Genomic DNA, 20899 nt, shown 5'->3' with positions numbered 1-20899 from the left:
ATATTCATCCTTGAGTCACTTTCCACTTTTGGTAAATCTGTGATTTAGTCCCTCTTATTTCTCCACTCATTCAATCTTGTCCCTGCTCACCAATCTCATGTTACAAGAAATTAGGTTATTTTCACTTTTGGTCTTTAGTTTTTCTCATATTTATTCTTACCCCTCAAATTTTGAATAATTGTACTTGAACCTCAGCTTTTTACATCTTTAAGATTTAGTCTTTAATTTAATTTAGTATACCACATTATACTTCTCAACTCAACCTTCTTTGGTACTCCCAAACCTTCTCTTTTATCACTATCATTTCTTTATTTTAATTTATCAAGAAATCAATTATACATAATCTTGATTTATTATTGTCTTTATAGTATAAAAATTTTAGAGGTATTACATTTCTCTCCCCCTTAAAATAAATTTCGTCCTCAAAATTTCCTTGATTTCCTAACCATGAATTTCATTATCTATTTACTCTTCAATTCTTTTCAATTTGATCATCTTCACGATTCTTTTTATTCTACACTTTTGTTTACATAACATTATTTTGCGTTTCCTACTACATTCTTCACTTATCAAATATTTTCTTGTAAACTTTCATAACTTTTCACTTTAATCCCTTTTTGTCATAAAAATTTAATATTCACTAATTAATCATATTAAATTAATTTTCTTTCTTATTACACTTTAATCACATAATTTACTTTTTCCCACACTATATCTAGTATCTTTTTTCTTAATATTTACTAAGAATTTCTGTCTATTAAAACTACTTTTAAATAATCTCTGATCAATTTCAATTTTCCTTTCTCAAATTATTCCTAGATCAATATCATCCTTACATTCTTTCCTTTGTATTTCATATCTCTAAAATTCCTTTATTGTAACAATTCACTTGTTTCTAATTTCTTTAATCTCTTGAACATATATTATACTTGATCCTTCTAATTCACATAATCTTCTTTCTTTCTTTTCTTCACGATATCAAATACTTATATTTTTTTTCAATTCATTGTGATCTATAAACTTCATGTCATTCTTAAAACTTTTATCATGAAGCCTAACCTTCCATTATTTAACCAAAATATATTCTTCACTTATTTTGTATCATATCATTGACACATAACTTACTATACTACTCCATGACTTTCAATACCAAGTACAAGATATACTAACATTTTAATTTTGAAATTAAATAATTTATTCTCACTTTCTTACAACATTACTTTAATTCTAAGATTCATTATGCTCTTTCTTACCCTTACTTAGTTATTATAATAAACCTTAGTAGTTTCAATAAAATTAACACATCACCTCAATGGTATTATTAAACTAATATGTCAGTGCGTTCTTCTTATCCGTTATCCCTAGTAATAAGATTTCAAATTACAATTTTACTTAATTGAACTTCCTATGCTTTCTTCCACCTTTCTTCAATCGTTTTACACTTGTCATATTTCTTGGTTCCATATCTTTATTTCTCTCTTTATGTTTAGATCAAAAAATCAAAACATCAATCCCATATCACTATTAGACACTTTCTCATGAAAGAAACATGTTAATATCACTAATTTATAAAAATTTCACCTTGAATCCTTATAAGTTTACTTAAACTTGATTTTCTTTCTCCTTCACTTAATCCAGTCTTAAACTATCCTTTCATGTCAACTATCAACTTTACTTTTCACTTGATTTATCTTATCATATTACCTTAAATACCAAATACATACTTGTCTTTCCCAACTTTGCAACTTATTTCCCTTATACTCATTTACTATTCAATCTTAATATCTTTCACAAACTTTTTAGTTGTTCACTATTGCATTACTAGTTTCTAGAGTACTCTAATATATATTTATGCTCGTTTGATTTCTTTTATTTAATTAATAAACTCATCATTTTCTAATTTCTTATAAACCTTTTTTTCTTTCTCTCTTCTTTACAATGTTTACTTCTAAGGACCCCCTCTTTCCTTTTATCCTTTCTATATATAATTTACTATCAATAATTTTCAAACTGATGTTTTTCTTTTATTGGATTGACAACATGTGTTAATGTCATCTCTTGAAAGTTTCATTTGTATTAGTAGTACTCTTTAGTCACCTTCTTTAAGAAAATATTTTTTTCAATCCTTATGTGACTCACTTCCTTTGAATTTACCTTTATAAACTTATTCATACTAATTCTTCTTTTACATATAGATGCTTGGCTTTTATGCTTTCCATAACATTTGCATTCTTTCACTTTATATTCTTGAAATTGGCTTCACTTATTTTTTTTATATTTAATCATTCGTTTTTTCACTTTTTCACTTTCCTTATTTCTCATGCTTTTTCATTAACTATTCTTTAGTTTTATACCTAACACCCAAATCATATACCAAACCATATTAATCATTCTCTTACCATTTATCACTTGTATAGCCCATTATAGACTTAAAAGAACTCATAGGATATGTGGAACATTAACAGTAATGCATCGAAGTGCCAGTATCAGTTGCACCATAGTGCCAATATTAATTGCATCGAAATGCATAATCACAGTATTACATCGAAGTGCTACAAAAGCACCGAAGTGCTAATCATATCCCATTAGTTCTCATTTGTCTACACGGGCTTTAATTACAGTCATTTCACTTCTTTTGCTTAAAATGAATGAAACAATGCAAATTTTGTACTTTTTACAATTTAATCACTATCAACAAATAATTCAATATACTTCCAACTTCACTACAATTTCCATTTTTCTTTTATTCTCATAAACATTATATTTTTTTGACATTCTACTTCACCACATATATTATTTCACATGTCAAATTTTTGGCATATTTCACAATTAAGTCCTTTTTGTTATTTTATTTTATTTTTCAAAATATTCATTCAAGTTTTCACAAAATAAAATTTCAACTACATTCACTACTACTCTTTAATAAATTTCTTATATAACATGAACATAACTACATCTAGATAACCATTCACATACATTTTGTACTTAAAGTAAAGAAAAATTCTTGAAGTACTTACAACCAGGGACTTGGATCAACTCTTTTCTTCTTCATTTGCTCTTTTAATATGAATACCACTACACAATATATTCAACACTATTTACTTTGTTCAAATTCATGTAAAATACTTTATTTAAGCCTTTTACTTATCATTTCAATTCATACAATAACATTGGTATTCTTTGTAATTTAGTCCTATCTTTATTAAAGCTATATATATAAATGCTATTTTCATTAATTCACTTTGACCATTTTATCTTCCTCCATTGCTAATCTCATACTCATACTTTCATATTAATTGTTATTATAATTTAACTTCACTCTTGTTACAATTTAGTCCTCTCTTCTCAGCATCACATGCCATATTTATTTATAACCCTTATTTCTTCATCATTTTCTCAAGTTCAAATTTTATTCTTTCTCACATGTTTATATTTCATACCGACTGCCACAAATCATGCTAAGATTATCATCTAGTCAGGAATGATTTAAGGTTCATTTTACTATCTTTTAAAATTTCATATTCACATTTCATAATTTTACATTCATTTTTCTAATGCAACATGTATTTCTAAACTCAATATTTGTCCAAGGATCGACAAAACCTAAGCTTTAATACCACTAAATGTAACACACTCATACTTGACCCAATCGTTGGGTCACGGTATCAAAATGTTACATTCGTATTGGAGTAACTATCGTTAAACTCAATTTATTTTTTCCTTTTAATCGAACTGCTAAGTTCAAATAAGTGTTTACAATACAATTTAAAAACTTATCTAAATTCAATTCTAGCTTCTGGTAGCTCTCTTAATAGTTTATAATTGAATAATGGTCAAATTACAAAGTTTTTGAAACCCCGAGCTGATGTTGCAATGTTGGGGATTCCTCATTGCAACATCACCCATTGACTTGAGCTTGTCTCACGTGGTGAACTTGTCATTACAACGTCGATTCTGTGTCCAATTGATTTCCATTCTATCATTTCTCATCACCTACAATCAAGTTTATATATATCACAATTTCACCCAACATATCTTTCACATGTATCTATTTCTAATTTCAACACCAACTGATTCTCAATCAAATTTATAAGATTAACACAACTATTAAAGTTTTACAAGTAAGTCCATTAATACATCATATAACAAATTATTCACTTAATGTTTCAACAGTTTATGTAACCTTCTCTTATATATTAACAATTCCATCACTTATAACAACTTTTTAATATTACAACTCTTCTATTATTTTTCCTCCTTTTCCTCTCCATTCCACATCTTATAAGTTCATGTATTTATACGAGAATTTATGAATTTTAGTATAACATGCCTATACGCAAAATTAATTATGATTTTACTAATTACATATATACTCTTAACAAGGCTGTCTACTTGAGTAGCAAATACTAAATTCTGTACAAAATTCAAAATATGGATCCACTTGTTATGTATAACTGATTTGCTCTATGATATGGATGACTATGATTTGAGTATGACATTCTACATACACGTATGATTTATGACATGACATTCTGTATGGTGTTGGGATACTATTATGGAAGAAGTATATTGTTACTGGCAGCTTTGCTGCGATACTATTACTGGCAGCTTTGCTGCGATTTTGGTGTGTTGGCTGGGTGGGTCGATTTTATCCCCACATGGTGTGTTGGTGGTACGAACAGGTATGTTGGCTGGATTGGGATAGGTTGTATTATTGCACTATACTGATATTGTATTGGGCTAAGGCCCATACTATTACTGTATTGGGCTAAGGCCCACATTGTACAACTATTGAATAGGGTCAGGCTGATTATCGCTGCTTGTTGTATACTGATTGACTGATAAGGGATTACACACTGAGTTTCATGAACACACTCTTTCCTTTTAACCGTGCAGGTAATCCTCAGCCTTAGGTGATTTGGTGTTGCGAGGGACTCAAAGGTGGTCACACAACTGCAGCTATTCTATACTTGCTTCTATTTTAATTTAAATTTTTATGTTGGGTTTTGTTTTTGTAATAAAGCCTTTAATTTGTTAAAATTTTAATTGGAATTTTTTTATTTATTTTAAACTGCTAGTTTAAGAGAAGATGAATTTTTAAAATAATGATTGTTTTCAAAAACACGAGTTTTAAACAACAGAGTTTAAAAAGCTTTCGCGATTTTAGATCAACTTATTATAACAAAAGCAGACAACAAGGCAAACGTCTTAGTTAAATGATTTGTTAAATAATAACATTGGGGTTTTAAAAACTTAGAAACAAATTTTTACCAACAAGTCAAATTTTCGGAAGTCACTTCAATGTGACACACCATATTCGACCATAATGACTATGCTGAGTCTGTGGTGTTACACTCTTCTTTACTAAAAATTAATTATCTCTCAATACGGGATTAGTATAATGTTGCCATTTTTTTCCCTTAAAATAAACTTGTCAATCTTTTAATTATATAAATTTAATATCCTAACCATTTTTTTTACAATTTGTAATAATTTTTCAAAGTCAAAATAAGGGAACCCAAAATCATCTTGACCTTGTCTCACAAAAATTCATATATATAATAATCTACAATTTCATTACTTACACCGTTTCATTTATGCAACACTAGACTCAAGAAGCTTTAGTTAAATATTTAATTTAACCTCTAAATCGATTTCTACAATTTTTAATGAATTTTCAAATTTAAACTACTATTGTTGTCCACAATTGTTTTAATGAATATATTTTCTTATTATGATTTATATCACTCATACCAACATTTAACATTTATTTTACTTAACCAACTATTAAATTTTTATACAAGATCACTTGATTATGTATATCATCACACTTAAATTATTATTCAACTTAATCCTTAAAGCTCATATATCATTAACATATAGTTTTATCAAAACTTCTCATAACACATTTCTGTCTATGAAATAACATTTATAATATACTTTCCATCACTACTACTTAAATAAAATTCGCATATTTAACACTCAATTTATTATATACCTTAATTTAATACTTTGAAATATCAATAAAATTAAAATGAACACTTACCTCTTTTGTTTCTCTTCTATTTCTTTCTCAATTTTATCACTATCCTTCTTTTTTCTTCTATTTTTCTTTACTTCCATCTACTGATTTCTTGCTTCTAAGTTGATATTCTAATTCTCTAACATCTCTACTTCACTTCTTCTTTGGGTGACAATGGGAATTTTCGAGAAATTTGGGAGAAAAGTTAGGATTTCATGGTAAGAGACAAAATTGTAACAAAATGACACTCTCCTCTTCATATATATAGAGTGATGGGAGGAGCATGGAAAGATGGACGAGTTTTCTACACTTTTCTGTAAAAATATCCCATTTATTTAATTAATTAAAATAATAAAATATATTATAAAATAATAAAATATTTAACCAATCATATTTCAACAATTTTCTTCTTTAATTATTACACCATATAATTATCTATTTTGGGTAATGACCATTTTACCCTTCATGTTTCTTCAAAATTCCATCCTTGAGTCGCTTCTCACTTTTGGCAAAATTTTGATTTAGTCCTTCATATTTCTCCACTTATTCAATTGTCTTTGCACATCAATCCCATGTTACAAGAAATTAGGTTATTTTCACTTTTGGTCTTGAATATTTCTCATATTTATTCTTCAACTCTTCAAATTTTGAATAATTGTACTTGAACCTCCAAATTTTTTACATCTTTACGATTTAGTCCTTACTTTAGTTTAGTACACCACAACATACTTCTCAATTCAACTTTCTTTGGTACTCCCCAACCTTCTCTTTTATCACTTTCATTTCTTTATCTATTTTATCAAGAAATCAATTATACATAATCTTGATTTATTAGTCCTTATAGTATAATAATTTTAGGGGTGCTACAATCATCCCATCCTGAACCAAAATCGTTGGAAAAACATCCATCGAGTGTCCAATAAGCCCATACCATAACAAAAATTGGGCATGCACTCATATTTGACTAAAACCATGCACTCAGCACCCTAAAGCCTTTAATTTTTACCACACACTACAATGCTTTAGTAATATCAATTCTAACTCTAACTCGGATGTATTCACCCCATCCTCATTCCTAATCCCTCCAGCCAATTGCAAGTACCTCCCCAAGTGACCCCATTTGTAGCGCAATAGCACGAGGTCATTCATGTTAGTGGAACTTTGTAGAAACGGATCTAGAAAAGGACCAATGTAAACTTATATTCATCATTAGGAAGACCCTCAACATATTCAGTCAGTGCGAACAAGGACCTATCAAAGGTCTAAGGAAAAAAATCTTCCTCCTATCTTCTTGTGGACCAAATTTTGCTAGTATTAAATAAGAAGATAGAGAAGATAATTGTACCTCTGATGTTGTATACCATATGCTCCTAAACACCCTAAAAAGAGCATCCTTATGACAGGTCCTCTGAATAATTAGTTTGTCGATCGCCCAACAGTCAGAGTCCGTATGAACCAATTCCTCATTGTCATCTGCCGTAACACTCTAAACTTCATCATCAGTAGACTTCATCTTGGACAATAAGGAATTTATCTTATCAGCCATGGCAACAAGAATGTAAGCAAAGAAGATAAAAAAAAAGGCTGAGAGTAATGCAAATTTGTTACACAAGAGAGAAAAGAGTTATAGGATAGCACAACTTGCCAAAGATGGATGAAGAAAGTCACAAACGATTGGACTAATGCAATCAACTTGTGTGAAAAAGAGCCCATTCAACATTTCTATTGGCCCATCCTAAGACTCGCACAACAATCCTGTTACATTCGGACAACTAAAGGAGTCTCAAGCAAGGATGGGAACTATAGGATAGTAACTTTTGTAACGACTGAAAAAAATAGTTAATTTTATGAGGTAATTTTAATTATATAATACGACATTAATTTAAAAAATGATATGACATGTTCATATAATCTATTGTAATTTGAAAAACTTGAATAATTTCTTTCCGAAAAAACTTGATAGTTACATGTTAATTTATTGTGATATCATGTAATTAAATCCATTTTGTAAAGTTGAACAGTTTTTTTTTCAAATAAAAAAATCATTTTAAAATCATAATGGTAAATTACTTAGATAGTTACTTATGCTAAGTCAATTTCATATTCTAATTAATTATAAGGGTAAATCATAATTTTAGAATGAGTAAATAAGAGTACGTTAAAACTTCAATAACTATTTGGGTAGTTCACTCTATGACTAAAATGTGCTTCTTGCTATTATACATATAACATATATAAATATGTAGAGTACTTTTACCGAATGCGAACCCTTACAAAATGAAAATTAAATAGATTGATAAAAGATGAAAAATTTAGAGATAAAATACTTATAAAAATGGTTAATTTGTAGTTTGCCTCTGAACTTGTTCAAAAGTACCTAGTTGGCACTTAAATTTTTTTTTTGTACTTAATTAGAGCTTGAACTTGTATTCCGTCACCCAAATTAGTACCTCCACACTAACAACATTATTTTGTACTGTCGTGGCACTGATGACCAATCCTATAGTAACATGGCAATTTCTCAATATGACATATAACGAGCATAAATTAAAAAAAAATTAAAGATATTATTAAAAATATAAATTAATTTTAAGAAATATAATTTTTTTGACCAAATTCAAGTATCAACTAAGTACTTTTTGAACAAGTTATAATAACATTCAAGAGATAACCTATATATTAACCCTTAAAAAAATTAACATTAACAAATTGAGATAATGCCTATAGCAGAATACAAATTCAGTTCCAACTAAATAAAAAAAAATCATTGTTAAAGATGACAACTACCTATTAACTCTTAAAAGAATTATTTCTCATAAACTGTTAATAAAAAAACAACTCATTTCGAATTAAAAGGATAACTAAAGAGAATGATAATGAAAAGTTAAGTGTGTATATTTATAACATTATTTATTTTTTTAATTTTATTTTTAATAATAAAATAATATTTTTTAGCTTTCTATCTTATGCTTCAATCCTACCAAAAAAATATCACCCTTTTTATTTATTCTATCATGCAAACAAGATACGTATTCTTTTTAATTTTGCATCTTTCCATCCTTTTATCCTCCTAGCCTTAATTTGTCATGGAAATCTAGCCGTCCTCACATTTTTCAACTTAAAAAATAATAATAATAATAATAACAACAACATTACTCATTCCATGCAAAAGTATTAAAATGGGAAATAAGATTCATCAATCAAATTGAAGATTTAAGAATCCAAATCCTAAAACCTTAGATTAAAAAATCCTGGCATCTAATCTTCCCTGTTAAGAATTAAGAATTGGTTTAATGACAACAATCCCCAGATGCCATAACTGGTATTTGTTGGAATCCAAATCTCAAACAAACAAAACAATAATGGCATAAGAGAAACGAAAAAAGAATTTTATGTAACAATGAAGCTATATGGAATAGGAATTAAGCAATAAATTGTAGTTGAATGTTACATCATCATCATCATCATCAAAGGATCATAAATTTTGAAATGGCAGTAACGGAAATCTAATTTAGAAATATTTTAAGGGAAAAAAAATAAGAGCACCTAAAACTGGTCATAATTCGTTTAAAACATAAAGAGGGAGATTATCCTCAACCTGTTCTAACTCTTTTGTTGTAATAATAACAATAAATGGTGAAAATTGAAGTTTCCATTGTCAAATTGACCTTGGCTTCACCTTTGTGTTCCTCTTTAGTTTCCTTCAACATCCAAATCACTAACAGAATCCCAAAATCTGAAAATCCAAAAAAAAAATTACGGATGTTATTTACCAAAACGTTTTTTTCTTATCTCTACCTCAGGATGGCTCAGCGAAACGATTTCAGTTTTGCTGAGCCACGAGTTGATCGAGCTGCATTTGCTCCAGCCAAGCACCCAACACTGCATTATCGACCGGATCTGCATTCACACTAGAAACCTCACCCGAGACTGGTGCTGCTATTTTCTCTTTGATCTCAGTGGGAGATTCTTTTACAAGGGATTGAATCCATGATAAATCGGGCTCATCCCCGTTACCAAGCTCAAACGAGGAAGACCTGCGATGCTTGTCCAACCCATCGGCATTGACAGCCCAGTCTGGCTTCCCATTAGAGGATCCCCATTTTGACCATGAATTAACCGGGGAACCAACAATGGCAGCCGAGCCAGAGCCAAGCTCCCTAGAGCTTAGGCTACGAAATTGTTGCTGCTTCTCCCGTTGAGCTAACATTGAGACCCGAGAGCTCATTGGTGAGATAGGTTCGACATTTCGAGGGGACATCCTACCAGATAGAGAAGCCTGCAAGAGAGGATGCTCGATACTTTTAGGAGAAAAATTTGTATTTATAGGTGATAGCATGTTTTGCTGTTGCTGAAATTGATTAAGAACGGCAGATTTATGGGTCGGAGAGAAAACAGCAGCAGCCATCGCTTGATCAGAGTATCGTGGAGATGAGCTCTCAGCAGAAAAGAGGTCATCTAGGTTTGATGGGGTCAGGGTCTTCATTCGACCAGATCGGTTAAAAGAACTTGAACTCATTGAAGGCTGAGTAAGTCTGGGTAATTCATTCATCAGCCGAAGTTGCTGCACATCAAAATCAGACAGCAAGTTAAAGTCTTCAGCTTGAATGTCTCTAGCATTAAGAGAAGATCGCAGGCGACTGGATTGAAGGTTGCTTCCCAGAAGATGGAGGGCTGGAACATTAGGCTGTGGCCAGCCAACATTAGAATGAGACATGCCATTCATGGAGGGAGACATGGGTGGAGTGAATGGTGAGGGAGACATAACAGATACAGATGAAGGTGATCCAGGCAAGACACTCATGGCGGCAGCAAAATCCATAGCTGTAGCACCAGAAGTACTCAATCGAGGAGAAGGAACAGCAGAACCAGTGGAGACATACAGAGGACGAAGTTCATCAGCTGTATGAGCAAAGAAGCAAACTCTCCTAGCACAACTAGTACCATCCTTGCACAACCTGGTCCGATACTGAGCAGGGTGTAGCCAGCATTCGAAAACACCATGAGCATATTCGCACATATCTCCGCGCCTACAAGTCCCCTTGCGAAAATCAGGGCAAGGAACACAACTGTAATGGAACTTCCTAGGATCCCTTCTCCGAGCGTTCTCCCCAGGGTGAACAAATGGGCACTCGGTCCAATCATGGGAGTAGGCACGTGAGCAAGGCCGCACCTTGAATGAATACATCCGAAATTCATCAGTTGAATAGATGCTATTCTTGATGTCCGGAAGAGATGGATCAATCGGATATTCTTTCTTCTCTGATGCTGAAGAAATTGGAGCATCAATTGGCTTTGACTTCATCGGGGAATCTGAACCAGATGACAATGACCCATTTTCCTTCAAAGGCAATAGAGGGAAGGAGTCGGAATTTGCAACGGCTGCCAACTGTGAATTCCAATCAAAACCAGAACCCTCGATTGCAAGGAGTTCTTCAAGAGTTGATTTCACAGCTCCAAGCTTTGGAGGAACAACAATAACATCAACAGGAAGATGACCATTTGCGTCAACCGTATTTACATCAGCACCAGCCGCTAAAAGCAGCTTCACAACATCGATAACATTATCAGCCCCACCAGATGCAGCACAATGAAGGGCAGTGCTTTTGTCACGGCCACACAGTCGGTTAACATCAGCATCCGAAGACGAAAGAATCAGCTTAATAACATCGATGCTACCATACATAGAAGCAACCATCAATGGAGTTCTCTCCTCATTAACCATCTGTTTCGAGCCTTTCTGACGACCATACCACAATCCAACCTCATCAACACCAGAAGGATCATGTTCCATCGATCGTTTAAAGCCCTCGACATCATTATTAGCAGCAAGCTCAAGCAGACTTGCAAAAGTATCTTCAGTTGCTACAGTCAAGTGATTCATATCCACACGAGGAAGTCTGTTATCTTCGAAAGAAGAATTCGATGTTCTTGGAGTCAGCTTCGAGTTTAATCGCTCCGATCCACAGCACATACTTTCATTTGATAAGAATCCAACTGAAAGTTTAAAAAAGAAAAAAATGAAAAAAGGACACCATTAGAATCAAATATTCCAGAAGACATTATTAGGAAAAAAATGATAAACCCGCTAGGGATTGAAAGAAAATAAAAGCAAAGGTCAAGTCAGTGTTTATCAACAACATGTCAACCAAAACAATAGTGGAAATTAAACGTGGAATTACGGATTTAAAAAACAAGACAGAAAACTTCGGAAGAAGATAAAATTATTACAACATATTTTCCTACACTTTCAGACATAGTTGTCAGAATAAAACATAGTGTTTCACTAACAATTTTAGGAAAAATGGAAGTTGATTATTATCACTAATATTAGGAAATCAATATAAGCTTTATTAAAAGAATATCAAATCTTGCAACAAATCTTTCAGTGGTCAACAGTATTAAATTTTCTTATAATTTTTTTTTAAATAGCTAAAAGAGAAAGTTAAAATAAAAATATTTTTCTTGCAAGTGATCGACCAATTCATTTCACATATATATCTAAAACAAAGTTTCTTGTAAGTAAAAATATAAATGAACTTAAACTAAAACCAACCAAACAAAATTAATCAGTTCAAAAATCATCTAAGTTCAAAGAAACCAATAAAAAGGAGAGATTTATACAGATCTACTCAGAAAAATTAAGAAAAACGAAGTTTATTTTCAAGCAAAACTAAAAGAAAAAAATGAACTTTAACTAAAACCCAAAAGAGCCTTACCAGTTCAGAATTCCATCTTAGTTCCAAGAACCCGATACAGATCTACTCGGAAAAGGAAGAACTAGATCTTCAAAAATGAAAAGAGAGAAAAAAAAATAATCCCAATTTGATTTATATATTTTGGGGTATTCTTTTTTAAGCTAAAAGGGGAGAGTTACGAGAAAATGAATAGCTTCTCATCTCTATTTTCCATCTCACTGCTACTACTACTTTAATTGAAAACAAAATTAATATATAAAAAATGCATCCAACGTAGAGGTGCTCATGGGCCGGGTTCGGGCTGGGCCCAGAAAAAATTTTAGCCCGTGTTTTAGGCCCGGGTCCGGCCCAAAATATAGGCCTGAAATTTTGTCTAAGCTCGGCTCGAGAAAAATTTGTAAGTCCGAGCCCGGCCCGGCCCGACCTATTTTTTAATAAACACCAAATATTTATTTTAAAAATAAAAAAATAAAAAAGTATTTTAAAATTAAAAAATAAAAATATATATTTATTATATTCAGGCCGGGCCGAGCCGAGCCCGGGCCAAAAAAGTGGTGCCCGAGGCCAGGCTCGCCTCGTTTTTTGCCCAAACCCATATTTCGGACCTATATTTTTACCCGAACCCTCCCATATTTTGAACAGGCCGTCGGGCCGGGCCGCCTCTAATCCAATGTAAATTTTAGTTTTATATTTCAATTTTTGAAAAATTAACATTTTAAATATTTAACTATTAAATTTATGAATTTAATTTATTTATTATGTATATAAATTTTTAAATTTATTTGAGATATTTATAATATCGATCTAAAATATTATATATTAATATTTATTTAACCGTTAAAGTTTTTTATATAAAATAAATATTTTTAATTTTATCAAATTTTACACATATAATTTTTATGAATAAATATTAATCGATATAAAAAATGTATAAAAGATAAAATTAATTTAATTTTACATTAATATAAGTTAATTTTCACTTAAAAATATTGAATATTTTTAAAAATAAAATAGGAAAAATCGATTAGAATGGTGCTATTCCTTTTTTTTTCACCAGTTAAATCGTAACGCCTAGCTTCCATAAAAATTCTTCTCATTAAAAATTAAAGGCAAGGTTATTTTTGTTAGCATTGCTATATTATTTTTTTTTAAATAATTTTATTATAAGTTTTCATAATATTTCTTTCAGATAATGTTTTTCTCAACTAATTTTTTTATATTGACAATAATAATTATGCCAATCGAGCTCGAAACTATTTTATTATTTTCTATATTTTAAGGTTTTAACTAAGGATTTAAGTTTATGTAATAAAATATTTCATACAATAAAAATTAGCAATAAGGTTTTAACTATAAATCTAAGTTTATGTATTAAAATATTTCATACAATAAAAATTATCGATAAATTATAAGCATGTGAAAGTATTATTTAAAAAAAAGTATGTGAAAGTTTAATATATATATTTGTAAATCTATATAATCATCTTCCCCTAATTTTAAATTGAACTTCCTACTAAAATTATTTATATAAATTTATGTAATAATTAATTTTTATATCATATATATACTTTTATAAATATACTTTTTATTATGATGGTTGTGAGAGGCCGACGTGGTAAAAGAATACAATGACTTGAATAGGGTTATGTTTGTTTTTGGACTTAGAATAAAGCTATGTTTAGACCATAAATAAATGAAAATGGATGTGGTTATATTAGAAAAATGTAAGATATGAAGGATACGTATTTGAATTAAGACATCAATTGATAATTTGAATAAATTCAAATACTTGCTCAATTTTTATATATTGTAATTAGTGCCAATATGTCTAATATAAATTTATTATATAAATAGTATTTGATATTTAATAGGATAATGCCTTATGGGTACGAGTTCTTCGTACGAAATATGGGGTAAAGGAACAACTTTCGAATCCCATTACCAGAAGCCGATGTCCACACTTATGGAGGTCTCTTTCTAAGGTATGGCCCTTTTTATGTGAGAACTTAGCTTGGTCAGTGGGTAGTGGTAACAATACTCGATGCTGGAAGGATTCTTGGGTCCCGAGAATTGGCCCCTTAATTTCGCATATTCATATTCGTGCAAATTTAGATTTGGATTGCATCCTTAGTGATTTGGTTACATCTGATGGAACTTGGAATCTTGATCTATTTCGTGTGTGACTATCTGACAAGGTGATTCAACGAATAGTAAGTATTCCTCCTCCACATCCTGATTCAGGCTTGGATGGGGTGATTTGGGCTTCCTCGACTTCAGGTTCCTTTTTTGTTCTTAGCACATTCTGGTCATTAAAACAAGATTCTTGGAATCCCAAATATATCCATTGGAAGAATACTTGTAAATATCAAGGACCTCAAAGAGTTCGTTTTTTTTTCTTTAGCTTGCTTACAAGCAGAGATTACTAACTAACTCGGAATGCACCAGGCGAGGATTGGGTTACAACATCTCTTGCCCTATAAATGGCCATGAAACAGAAGATACTCTCCATGTACTTCGGGATTGTTCAATTGCAAAAGAAGCATGGATGCATGTGGTCCCAATTGAACAGCAAAACAGGTTCTTTTCTAACCCTTTTCAAATTTGGTTTTCTTCTAATCTTTTTTGTCACATGAAATTGCAGGATAATGGAGTTATTTGGTCATGTCTCTTTGGTCTAATTAGTTGGCGAATTCAGAAGAATAGAAATCTCTTCATCTTTCAAAACATTACTTGGTCAACTTACGAAACTGTCAAAGCTTCCTTTAGTTGGGCACAACAATTTGAATCAAGTCAGAACATTTATAAGCCCAATTACCTAAATGTGAATTACCAAACACACACTGAAGGAATGTGGGTTCACCTATTCTCTAATGGTGCAGTGGAGCTAACCACTGGGAATGCTTCTCTGGTGGTGTGTTACGAGATCAGACAGGCAATTGGATTTTGGGATATAATCGCTACTTGGGTAGTTGTACTCCTTTTGAGGCGAAACTCTAGAGTATCCTAGATGGGATCCTCATTCTATTAAATAAAGGATACAAATGGGCCACAGTTTAGACAGATAATTTAGATGTGGCTAAAACCTTGACAGATAAGGGGTTGGAAGACTCAGGCATCACAATACTTAGACAAGTTCAAAGGATTATGCGTTCTATAGGACAGTGTCGGGTCAGATATGTGCCCAAAGGGAAAATTCTAATTGCGGGCTATTTGGCTAAGCTTTGCTTAGCATGGAAGTCAAGCTTACGAATTTTCGATGTGCCGCCTAATGAGGTGTTGGGAGCTCTTCAACAAGATAGAGCTTGTGGTGCTTTTAAACAATTAATTTGATTTAATTTGTTTTTATTTTTAAAAAAATCAAATTGATAGTTTGAATATCTCTATTCAAAATTATTATATAAATGATGCCATATAATAAGTTATTATTTATTTTAATAATCAAATTGATAAGGAGCTCTTGTCAATTTTCTTTTATTTTATAGCAGGCTTATGTCTAAATATACTCTACAATCAGTATTAGATTATTTTTTTTCATAAAATGAACATTTCTTTCATAAAAGGGACAGAGGCCAAGTAAAAGGAAATCTAAGCTCTCTCGTACACCCCTCAAAGGCAAAACAAACAAAACCACAAAACAAAAGACAGTAGGTTTAAATATATTAAGAAGATAGAGTAGATTTCTCAAAATTATCGTTTTTTTTAAATTAACGGAATTAGGTTTTTTTTTTTTGAAAATTATGAAACTAAGCTGAAATAACGAAAGCGTTTTTAGCTAGAAGTGCTTTCAACGGATTTACAGAAAAACACTTAGCATATTAACAGAAAAACGCTTCCAACTAGAAGCGCTTTCTGCCCCCAATATTTTTTTTTTAAAAAAATTGTTTTGGTGCCACCTCTTGTGAAAATAAAACTTACAAAACATGTTTTTATATAGACTCCAAGTCTCATTTCTCTTATTTTCTTAAGCGATGTGGGATATGAGTCTATATAGACTCATAATCTATTTGCGTATTGATGATAATATGTGTAGCATTTAATCTTATGTTATTAGTTAAAAGAGTAAGCAATCCGAATTCCATGTGCTGGCCTGTAGTCATGGTGTTCATCACCCCAAGTGTGACCTAAGTTTGAGTCGCATTAGTCATGTTGTTGTTAAGGCTTTGCCCTTCTCTTGTAATTCACCAAAGAAAAAAGAGTAAGCAATCCCACATTGTCTAGGAACAAATTGTAAATGGATTATGAGCCTATATAGACTCATATCCCACATCGCTTAAGAAAATAAGGAAAATGAGACTTGAGGTCTATATAAAAATTTGTTTTGTAAGTTTTATTTTCATAAGAGGTGGCACCAAAAAAGTAAAAAAAAAATATTGGGGGCAGAAAACGATTCCAGCTGGAAACGTTTTTCTGTCAATACGGCCTAGTCTCGTAATTTTTAGGAAATACAACTTAATCTAGTATGTTTTTTTTTTGAAAAATGACATTTTTGGGAAATTTACTCGAAAAGATTCCTATACTCTTTTAAAATTTAAAATTTAGTTTCTATATTTTAATTTTGAAACATTGCGTTTCTCATATTTTTTTATTTAAAATTCTTAATCTTTTTGTTTAATTTTGCCGTTAAAGTTAACGGTGTCATAGGTAAATTCATTTTTTAGCCCTCAACATTTACATTTTTTTGTCAATTTTATCCTTATCTTTAAAACTACATAAAAAAATTTAAAATTATTGTTTTTCATGTTTTAAATAAAAAATAAATATTTAAAAATAATGATTAAAAAGTTATTAAAAAATAAAAAATAAAAAATAAAAAAATTTATAATATAAAAAATTCCAAAATTCAATGTTATCTAAACTTGACTGGACCGGCTAGTCGGACCGATTGGACTAGGAACTGAATGGAGTATCGGATTGGCACGGATTGGTTGAACTGGTAGTTGAACTGATTTTGAACTAGTCTGACTAATTGATTCCCAAAACGATTGTACAATAAGTTCAAAGCAAATAAATTATTAAAATGCTAAAACTAAAAATATTATAAAATTATAAAATCGGTTCCATTGATTTTTAATCAGGTTCAACAAGTTCATATCAGTTTGTGGGTCAATCATTTTTTTACCTCTCATTAGACCAATACATTAGCTAATTCTAGTGGAGAAGCCAAGGGGGGCTAGTAGGGGCCCCGACCCCCCTAAAATTGAAAATTTTCCATTTAGGCTCTTTATCATTTATAAAATTTTAAATTAGTAATGATAAAATTGCACTTTGACCCCCAAAAATGATAAAAATTTGATTAAATCCTTTAAAATTGATAAAGATATAAACCATTAAAATAGTGAAATTCTATTTTTACTATCGTAAAAATATACAATTTAATTCTGCCCCCCACCAAAAAAAATTTTCTAGCTTCGCCACTAGCTGATTCCTGGTCCAATCAACCCAGTTTAGATAACATTAAATTTTGAATTTTTTATATTTTTAAAATATTGTTTAAAAACTATTCTTTATTTTTTGAATTTTAAATATTTTTCATTTTTTAAAATATAATTTTAAAATTTTTATTTTTTTGTTTAAAATATGAAAAAATAATAATTTTAATTTTTTTAAATAGTTTTACATAATTTTAAAGGGTATGGACTAAATTGACAAAAATAAATAAATTTTGAGAGCTAAAAAATTTTAAAATTTGGTTGACTCCTGAACAGTACAAATCGGTTGAACTAGGCTACAAACAGTTGAACTAGCAGTTGAACCAATTTTTATAATTTTTATTTTTAATAATTTATTTGTTTTGAGCTAGTCGTTCTAGGAACCAATTTGTCAGACTAATTCAAAACTTGTTCAAACGTCGATTCAATTAGTCCATACCAATTAACATGTAAATTGGTTTTTTAACTCTCACTAGACTGATATCCCGGTCAGTTTTGAATCTGAGTAAACAGTTTGCTTTAGATAACATTGAATTTTGGATTTTTTTGTATTTTAAAAATATTTTTTATTTTTTTATTTTTTTCATATTATAATTTTCATTTTTTAAAATTATAAATTATTATGTTTTTTATTTAAAATAGGGAAAAAAATTAAAATTTTCTATATACTTTTAAAGGTAAGGACCAATTTGACAAAAAAATTGTAAATGTTGAGGGCTAAAAAAGTGATTTTACCTTTGACATCATTAACTTTGTTATACCCCATCCACGACAAGACACGTGCCAAACTTACGAGATATCTTAACAATAAGTCTGCCATCAGCAAGCCGGGCCTGTGAGCTCACCCTCTCGAAGTGACTATCTGGGCAACAGATGGCCCGATCTTCATTGGAAACATGGAACCGTTTAGTCACTAAACATCACATGGGTTCAATTTTTTTATCCTATATTTGTCTTATCACAGGCATCCTCATCCCATTAAAGACATTCTTCCCATGTGCTTCGGCCAGATGACAAGTCCAACACATTAACACCATATTACACGGAACCCCTACCCATAAATACCCTTAAGACCGATGAAAAGAGAATTGAAATTTCAAGAATACTAAGCCTATACTCTCTCAAGATTCTCCCAACCATTAGCCTTCAAACTTTTCCTACCATCATTCTATATAGCCTCCGGCTCTCTGCTCAAACTGGGTGAATCAACCTTTTCAACAACCATTCTCATTCCCTTTGCATCCTTCCCTTGTTGACTCCAGTATTAACAAACTTTAACAACAAAATTAAACGGTGAAAACAAAATTTCTAAATAAAAAATGGAATGATTAAATTTTAAATTTCAAAAAGTATAAGAGCAACAAAATTTCTAAATAAAAAAAATGGAATGATTAAATTTTAAATTTCAAAAAGTATAAGAACATTTGACAGATTTAAACCAAGACAATAAAAGAAAAAAGAAAAACCACCTTGAAACATGGATCAAAATATGATCTAAGCCTTCTCGATAAAGAATTTAATACATATGTATTAATGAACATATATAAGTCAAAGGACATACTTAAAGTTATAACCTATATCAATCTTAACCACCAAACTCACTTGATGTGTTCGTACTGACATGACTTATTTCACAATAAAAAGATATCATGCATAAAACTTATCACATAAAGAAAACATTCAATAAAACAAGAAGAAATGTTAAATAACACAATAAAAAGCACCAAATAAATAATGCTAAAAATGAAAAACAACTACAACACTAAATAATAAAAAATATTTTTTTTTCTCAAATGGCCTTTTTTTTAATTTAGAAAAAGTGGTCGATTTTGGAGAGAGGGGGTATGAAAGCGCGTCCAACTAGACACTGGACGCACTTTCCTCCAATAGTAAATTCCCAATTATTAAATTTCAAATCCCGCCAACAGTAAAATTATAAATGATCCAACAATAAATTTTTTCCTATATATACTCAAGTCATTTTCCACTATTTTCACTCAAATACAATTCTTTCAATTCTCTCAAGATTAGTTCCAAATTTCCATTAAATTTGTGTAAAAATATTCTAGCTTTATTTTATTATTTCGTAAATTATTAATTTTGATTAATTTTCACAAACTGCAAGTTCTCTTATTCGTTTCGACGACAAGTACATTTCCGCCGCACAATTTGCAATGGTATAATTTTTTTATTAATTTTAATTAAGTTAATTTTAAATTATTTTGTTGATATAAATAGGCAGATAATCGGGTTTTTGAGGGGTTTATACACAATTTATTAAAGAGCGCACCCAATCTAATTCGTGTTCATTTGCAAGATGCAAGATTGTTATATGCATATCGTATGCTAGGGGCTGTAAATTGGATCCCACACTTATCAACGCATTGGTGGAAAGATGGAGACCTGAAACATACCCATTCCATCTTACATGGATGAGTGTACAATTACGCTCGAAAACATAACTTTACAACTCAGTTTAGCAATGGACATTCGTTATGGGGGCAGTAATCGTTCCTGGTAAGGAGGACCTTTGCGAGACATTTTTAGGGAAGGTGCCGAACAAGTTTCAAGGTGGCCGGATAGAGATGAAATAGTTGGAAGATAATTTTGACAAACTTGATGATCACATGACTACCTTCGAAAAAGAAAAATACGCTTGAACATTCATCCTGAGGTTAATCGGGGGTATTCTAATGCTCGATAAATCTTGAAATTTTGCACACATAAAGTGGCTACTACGTCTGGTCGAC

General features: G+C 30.8%; 1 protein-coding gene across 1 annotated transcript; it reads right to left on the bottom strand.

Annotated features, from left to right (window-relative positions):
* Positions 1–9417: 9417 nt before the first annotated feature.
* On the bottom strand, positions 9418–12950 carry LOC107922180 (zinc finger CCCH domain-containing protein 30). The gene is made up of 2 exons (XM_016852074.2): positions 12742–12950; positions 9418–12019 (listed from the first exon to the last, which is right to left on the bottom strand). The coding sequence occupies exon 2, from the start codon at positions 11994–11996 to the stop codon at positions 9846–9848; it is 2151 nt and encodes a 716-aa protein (XP_016707563.2). The 5' UTR covers positions 11997–12019; positions 12742–12950; the 3' UTR covers positions 9418–9845.
* Between the last annotated feature and the right edge of the window lie 7949 nt (positions 12951–20899).

Source organism: Gossypium hirsutum, chromosome D01, assembly GCF_007990345.1.
Source record: "Gossypium hirsutum isolate 1008001.06 chromosome D01, Gossypium_hirsutum_v2.1, whole genome shotgun sequence".
NCBI classification, from domain to species: Eukaryota; Viridiplantae; Streptophyta; class Magnoliopsida; order Malvales; family Malvaceae; genus Gossypium; species Gossypium hirsutum.
Note: the sequence above shows the minus strand (reverse complement) of the source record. Positions and strands in the feature narration are given on the sequence as shown.